General features: G+C 43.1%; 1 protein-coding gene across 1 annotated transcript; it reads right to left on the bottom strand.

The window, feature by feature from the left end:
• Positions 1-2866: 2866 nt before the first annotated feature.
• LOC143025809 (general transcription factor II-I repeat domain-containing protein 2-like) lies at positions 2867-6681 on the bottom strand. Its single transcript, XM_076185819.1, has 3 exons — positions 6595-6681; positions 5121-6427; positions 2867-3092 (listed from the first exon to the last, which is right to left on the bottom strand). The coding sequence occupies exons 1-3, from the start codon at positions 6679-6681 to the stop codon at positions 2867-2869; spliced, it is 1620 nt and encodes a 539-aa protein (XP_076041934.1).
• Positions 6682-7202: the final 521 nt, after the last annotated feature.

The following is a 7202-nucleotide window of genomic DNA, read 5'->3' as shown; positions in this document are numbered from 1 at the left end:
GCAGTAAGTACTAAGTAGGGCATCCTCCATTAACCTTTCCTCATCATGATTTGTCACATTTTTTTCCTAATATTGTGATAGAAGGTTTATGAGATTGGACATATGAAATAACAGATGATTTTTTTTTTGGGGGGGAGGGGAGGGGCACAAAGGAAAAAGAAAATATCTAGCTTGAAGTGGCAACTCTGCCATGACAGATCTGAAAGTGCTGATAAGCTGGTAGATGATCATGAGCATAAATAATACCATTATATATCTAATATATATATGTTTATACGAATATACGTGCTTGTGTGCACATACATATATAAAGCTGGTTGAGTGTATGTGTGAGCATATTTATCACAAGTGAATGTTTCACGTAAAAAATAATATACATGAAAAATATAAAATGCTTGCTGAATAGGTGTGGGAGGCTGGTATATGGATCTGCAGAATAGATTTCCACATAGGGGTCAAGGAGTTAAGGAGTCGGGAGTCGGAGTCGGGAGTCGGAGTCGGAGTCGGAGGAATCAAAGGAGTCGGAGTCGGAGTCGGAGGAATCAAAGGAGTCGGAGTCGGAGTCGGAGTCGGAGTCGGAGGAATCAAAGGAGTCGGAGTCGGAGTCGGACCTTATACCATCCGACTCCGCAGCCCTGATTAAATCACTAAAAATCCATTAGGTTTTGGTTTGTGGTACCTCTTGGGAAGTTTGCGCCCTCTCCCGGGGGGAGGGGGGGGGGCTTGGATACTCCCCTTCCCCTCAGCGGAGGGATCCATTCCCCCTTCCCCCCAGATGAATCCGACTTGGAGCTCACCCTCAACCTAATGAAATAACTTCGGATCAACCAGAACAAAGTGCTTAAGATATCCAAAACAGTTTTGAAGAGTTTAACCCTTTCCGTACCGGGTGGCATTTTCCCTTTGCTTCTACCTGCCGCCAGGTGATTCTATTCATTCCCATGACATTCACTCGTTAACGAAAGAGGACTTACCTTCACCGCATGGCACTTTCCACTTTCATCCTGTCCTCCGTCAGACTTTCATTCCCCTGAACACGCCATTAGTCACAACTCGCTTCCCTGATACTCCAAGACCCGCCCCGGATCCGAGCACATCACAACGCCGGAGCTGAAGGCGCGGACATGCGAAGAGACAACGTCGCCGGAACTTCGTCCCCGGCAGATCGAGAATGCAATCACCCCCCCCCCCACGACAAAGAAGGTCACGCAGCTCCCTGAGGAGGTTCTAACTTATTCTCCTCCTCACCACCGCCCTCGTCAGCGTGCGGCCACACTTCAACACTAATGAGCCTCTATGATTATTAATCGTTACTGCTGATAGAGATTGGAGCGCTAATGAAGCGGAGGGGCGGATCCTTGGGAACAAAAGAAAACATGCGGGTTTCGCTCAGCATAACAAATTTACATGAAACCTGTTTAACATACATAGCTGGAGATTGCAATGAATGTGTGTGTGTGTGTGTGAAAGAGAGAGAGATTAATCACGGTCTTAGATCACGTGCTGGGCTCGTGATCGACAACTATTTCCCTCCCGGGTGAGAGCTCAAATTTCGTATGTTGGCTAATTTACGGGTAATTGTATAACTTTGTATGCCTGATTTACCACGGTCTTGGATCACGTGTTAGACTCGTGATCGACAGCTAATACTCTCAGATAGCAGCTCAAAACTCATAATGACCCGATGTGAGTTTGTGTGTGTGTGTGTGTATGTGTGTGTGCGCGTGTGTGTGATAATGATAATGATAATAGTAATAGTAATAAGTATAATAATAAATATAATTAAAATTATAATAATCGGTTTATTGAGTTAACAGCGATACAAAGATACATGGAAAATATACATTGTATGTAAAATTAAGACTAATCTATTTGAGTACATAATGTGCTAGATGTTGATATCCACAAATGGTGTGTTTGTATACTGTCGTGTGTGTGTCACATTCACTTCCAGGGAATCTTCAAAGCTGAATAAAACCATCTGCCAATAGCTAGAACAAAATTATGAAATATATAAGATTATACATTGAGTGTGAATGGACAACAGTCGGTATAATCATACATCGTATCCGCACCCAGGAGTTTCTCTAAGTCGAATAAATTTGTCTGGATGTAGCTACTAGAAAAAATAGTAGAAATATGAAATTCGGTACACAGGGTGTGAATTGTGTTTGTGTATGTGTGTATGTATGTGTGTGTGTGTGCGTGTGTGTGCGTGTGTGCGTGTGTGTGTGTGTATCCACGTCGACAAATAATAATAATACTCCTTGAAGGACGACCAACGACGGAGATAGTCATCTGACTTTCCTGAGCATTTATTTATTGATTCATCTATTTGTTTATTTCCTCGTTTTTCTGCTGCTCCTTTTCTTTATTCGTCTGTCTCTAAAATATCCAAGATAAATCTTTAAGTCTACAAAAAATATATAATAGTGATTTTTTGTTTGATGCAATTATCATTCTCTCTCAATCTTCTGTGGCATAATCTTCTCCGGCATAATCTTTAACTGTATATGTATAGATTTTCTTCATATTTCACAGTTGTATTTCCAGACCTTCCAATCTTTCTTGTCTACGCAGATTCATTTCCTTCTCAAGCCTCGTGGCATTTCCCTCCTTTTCATCGTTTTCGTTTCCAGTCTTCTGCAAGCTCACAAGATTACCTCTTCTCGCGGTAAAGATCTCTTGCCCCAAACACAGGCCTTCCTTTTCACGACTTCCTTTGCGTCGTCCTCTCTTACTATGCTCTTGCTGACAGGAGCTCTAGTTTGTTCTGCATCTTCGTTAGGCATTCTGGGTCCCAGACGCTCTTTGTAAATCTAGAATGTGTCATCCAGGGAAGCATTCCTAGTTGTTATGCTTTTTGTTAGCCCATGAAGACTGCAAGCCTTCCGCGCTGGGGCAATGTCGTCTTGTTATCATTAATAACAGTGACTCGTAGAGTCTGCGATTTCATTTGATTCTGAAAAGATTTCTTCGTGATGTTAAGTTCACTCTTTGCCAGATTCTTGGTATTTCGTCGTCTTGGTTTATCCTCGCCCTTGACGTCAGTCCACAGAGTGAACAAAGACCAACACATTACTTGTACAAATCTGTATAAAAAAAAAAGAAGTAGAATAAGGGAAAAATAGGAGGTGAAACTCCATTAGTGTAAGGGCAATTTTTTTTAAGTTAATTTACTGCCCTAATGAGATCAGATTCCTTGTGTGTGCGGCCAGGCCAAAATATTATAAGGAATTAAATGACTACAATTAGAATCAGAAGCCATAGAGATCTTCTTCATTGTACCTACAGGTCTAACTACATTTTCACGGTATAATCACAAATCATCATAGGCCTATCCAGGCAGTTGGGGTGGTGGTGGTGAGGGAATTAATCTTGACATATTTCATCTAGTAAAAACGTGATCTCGATTTGCATTCGTTATTGCCTCGGCCTATTCGTCTGACCCCGGTAAAGCGGCCTGTACGGTGTATGGGGGTCCGTTGCCTGCTCCGCTCGAGTCGACGACGACAGCCAACGGCCAACGGATTTTGTGTTAACAATTTATCAAATATCTCCGTTGCACCTTACGTCTTATTCGGCTGAAGGATGGGGATGTTGTCGAAATAGAATTCTCTCTCTCTCTCTCTTTATTCTTCTTCTATTTTTAATCTTAGTCTACTGCCCCATCTACTGAATAAAATCGTCTGAGATTGGTAAATATAAAAACTAGCTAACTCCAGTCTATTCCATTCAACCTAGGGAATAACGCTGAAGGATATTAAAAGTTATGCCAGTCACCAGGCGATTGTATTCAGCTGAAGATCGGAACCTACTCAGTCTAGAGACAATCATTTGCGATCGCGAAAATAAAACCCAACGAAAAAATTAATTCCGCTAAAAGTAAGATCTCGTAACGTGTTTTTCGCTCTCACACGCGCTTACGTCAACAAGATAAAACACGGCGCTCCACTAGAATGTTACCCCAGGGATCAGACAAGAGCAATCAATCGAGAATTTTTCTACCACGATAATTTAATTAATTACATGATTCTGATTAATTGTATGGCTTTCCCGAGGAGAAAGTGAGTCGGTATTGTCCAGAGCGTCTGCATTCAGTCCTGTCAATGTGTAATGATAATGATAATAATAATACTGTAATAATAATAATAATAACAATAATAATAATAGTAATAATAATAATAATAGATAATAATAATAATGATAATAATAATAATAATGATAGTAATATGATGATGACGATGATGATGATGATAATGATAATAACAATAATGATAATAATAAAGTAATAATAATAATGAAATTAATAATAATAATAACAATGATGATAGTAATGGCAATAGTAATAGTAATAATAATAGTGATAATAAAACAATGACAGTAATGTAAATAGTAATGATAACATATAAATAACGAAAGCGCTTTTCTTCCAACGGGGGTAGCCGAGTCCATCCCACACTCACTCAAAAATTCATTCATTGTCCTTCCCACCTTAGCACCTCGTCAATCAGGGGCAGGCAACCTTTTCAGAGGGCAAGATGAGACTTTTGAGAGGAGGACGTGGGCCGGAGTGAAAAACGAAATCCCCATAATTACTCTCTTTTGAACAATACATTGAATATAATGAATAAATTATACAAGAATTGCATTGAACACCATACAAATCAATGAGACTGCTGGTGCTGTTTGCCATGATGAAGTATTTCCATGTCTTGCTCGATGGTTGAGGTAGACAACAGAAGAATGTCATTGAGGTGGCAGTCTGAGAGTTGGGAGCGAAGGTGAGACTTCGTGTACTTTATTTTGGAGAAGAGGTGTTCGCAACAGTAGGTGCTGCCGAACATGGCCACAATGCGTTGAACATGCGCAACGTATTTTTGAAAATTGTTAGAAGGGAGGACGATGTCGCGGAAGAAGGACAACAGAGAAGAGGTGCGGAACTTCGCCTTCATTTCATCGTTGTACTATAGCTCCACCAACTCCATCTGCAAGGAGACAGGGGCGTCTTCCACGGTGAAGTCAAAGGGAGAAGTGAAAAGCTTGAAGTCCGCAGCCAGCACCCCGACTCCTGCAAAACGGGAAGCAAATTCCTCACGTAGAGAGGTGACGACACTAACGCAAGTGTCCAGGTCCACGTCGTCAGGGGCACAAGGAGCAAGGCGAGGAAAATGCACGAGCTAACCAGAAGCCAATTGAACCTCCCACAAGCGCAGCTTAACCTCGAAGGCGGTGATGTGCGCGTGATGTCCGTGAGCAGGGCCAGGCGAGCTAGCCACTGCGGATCAGAGAATTGATCAGCGTGGGGAAGGTTCTTCTGACGTAGGAAGGTGGCAATCTCCTGCTGTAGGTCGCACAAACGAGACAGCATGGCCCCACGACTCAGCCAGCGTACCTCACAGAAGTAGAGCAGGTCGTTGTAGTGCACGTTCACCTCGTCCATCAGTACCTGGAACTGACGGTGGTTAAGGCTGCGGGAGAGGATGGAGTTGACGACCTTCACCACGACAGACATGACATCAACGAGGTTGGCAGACTTGGCGCACAGGGACTCTTGGTGGATGATGCAGTGCATCATGTTAATGGGCTGAGTGTATCCGGCGGCTTCACAGTGGCGCACTAGCAGCGAAGCGGCGCCCTTCTTCTCCCCAACCATCGCCGGGGCACCGTCGGTCGTCACGCACACAAGACGGGAGAGGTCCAGGGAGTGCTGATCAACACACTGAAGCACGGCGTCGCAGATGTCTTGCCCAGTGGTGGTGCCGCGCAGCGGGACAAGCTGGAGGAATTCCTCACACACCTGGAGGTCAGCGGTGACGCCGCGGAGGAAAACAGCCATCTGGGTCGTGTCCTTTGTTTCGGTGCTCTCATTCAGAGCGAGGGAAAAGGCGACGAAGTTCGAAATGCGTGTTTTGAGTGAGTCGTGCACGTTGTCCGACATACCCTCGATGCGACGACGAACGGTGTGGGACGAAAGGCCCACGCTTTCAAAGGCAGAACACTGCTCTGGACAGACGGAGTCCACTACAGCGAGGAGACATTCCTTGATGAAGTCCCCTTCCGCGAATGGCTTCATTCGGCGATCAAGGATGTAGGAGACTTCATAACTGGCGCGTGTCACCTTTTCGGCCTCAGCATTCTGTTTGCGGAAGAGCGAAGTTTGTTTCTGCAGGTTGCCTAATAGTCTAACGATGGCGTCCTTCCTCTCGGCAGCAGACATCGACGCAAAGTTTGACGATCGGTGCCCTGTCCCCCAGTGGCGGCGCACGTTGTACTCTTTTAGGACAGCCACAGTCTTCAAGCATATGAGGCACTGAGCCTGTCCAAAGCGCTTGATCAAGAAGTACTTCTCCCACTCAGGGTTGAAGGTCCGATGCTCGAGGTCCATTTTCCTCTTCTTAACACGCTGGGTCGCAGACATGATGAGCTGAAAAGGAAGAAAATGAGGTATATCAACAATAAATAAGCGAAATAATGGTGCATTATTTGTAAATGTACGTCATCTAATTTAAATATAATTAATTAGTAGCTATATGATTTTAGTAGTTGTAATTGATTTTTCATAAGAAATAGCTGAAATTGATCTGTACTGACCAAAAAGCTTACGAACCTTGTATCAACGTGAAAGTCTAACGGAAACTGACCGCTGGCGTCTGGCTGCTCTGGCAGTGGCAGGATCATAGATCGTGCAGTGAGAGGCAGAGTTGCCAAAACAGTATCTGCCAGCGGATGTTGTTTGACAGATTTTAATTACATGACTGTCCGATCTGAACTGAAGACACCGTCCAGAAGGTTTGTGAAAAACTGAGAAGTTGACAAATGACGACTTGAACTGGATTTGAAGCTTGAATTCGATAATACACGGTTGACGAGTGATGAATATGACAGTTGACTTTGAACTCGATTTGAAGAATGAAATTTGACGATTGCTGACGACAGAATATTCTCAAGAACGATAATGTTGAAAGTTGACTTTATAAATCCAATATTTCCAACAACTGCCGAGTGTTTTTCTTTTCTCGAACCTTCGATCTCTTCCAGTGAAGCCAGTTTGGTATGTCAGACAAGACAATCATGCTTAATAAATAAAGTTATTTCGTTGACTGTATTTAATTAAACATTCAAATTCTAACATTTCATATTCAAATAAATTTGTGTTTGCAATTTTGAAACTCCCCATTAAAAGTTGAGCAGAATTTAGT

This window comes from Oratosquilla oratoria, chromosome 5, assembly GCF_046742065.1.
Source record: "Oratosquilla oratoria isolate Oo_2021 chromosome 5, ASM4674206v1, whole genome shotgun sequence".
Classification (NCBI taxonomy): domain Eukaryota; kingdom Metazoa; phylum Arthropoda; class Malacostraca; order Stomatopoda; family Squillidae; genus Oratosquilla; species Oratosquilla oratoria.
The sequence above is the reverse complement of the archived record's forward strand: the minus strand, read 5'-3'. Positions and strand labels throughout refer to the sequence as shown.

Bases quoted from the DNA above. Each gene is read 5' to 3' on its own strand.
- LOC143025809 (XM_076185819.1), bottom strand. From the start codon at position 6,681: ATGATCCTGCCACTGCCAGAGCAGCCAGACGCCAGCGGTCAGTTTCCG. The intron at 6,428-6,594 runs GTCAGTACAGAT...CTTCCTTTTCAG, and splicing joins CAAGGTTCGTAAGCTTTTTG to CTCATCATGTCTGCGACCCA. The intron at 3,093-5,120 runs GTTAGTGTCGTC...TTTTTTATACAG, and splicing joins ACGTGGACCTGGACACTTGC to ATTTGTACAAGTAATGTGTT.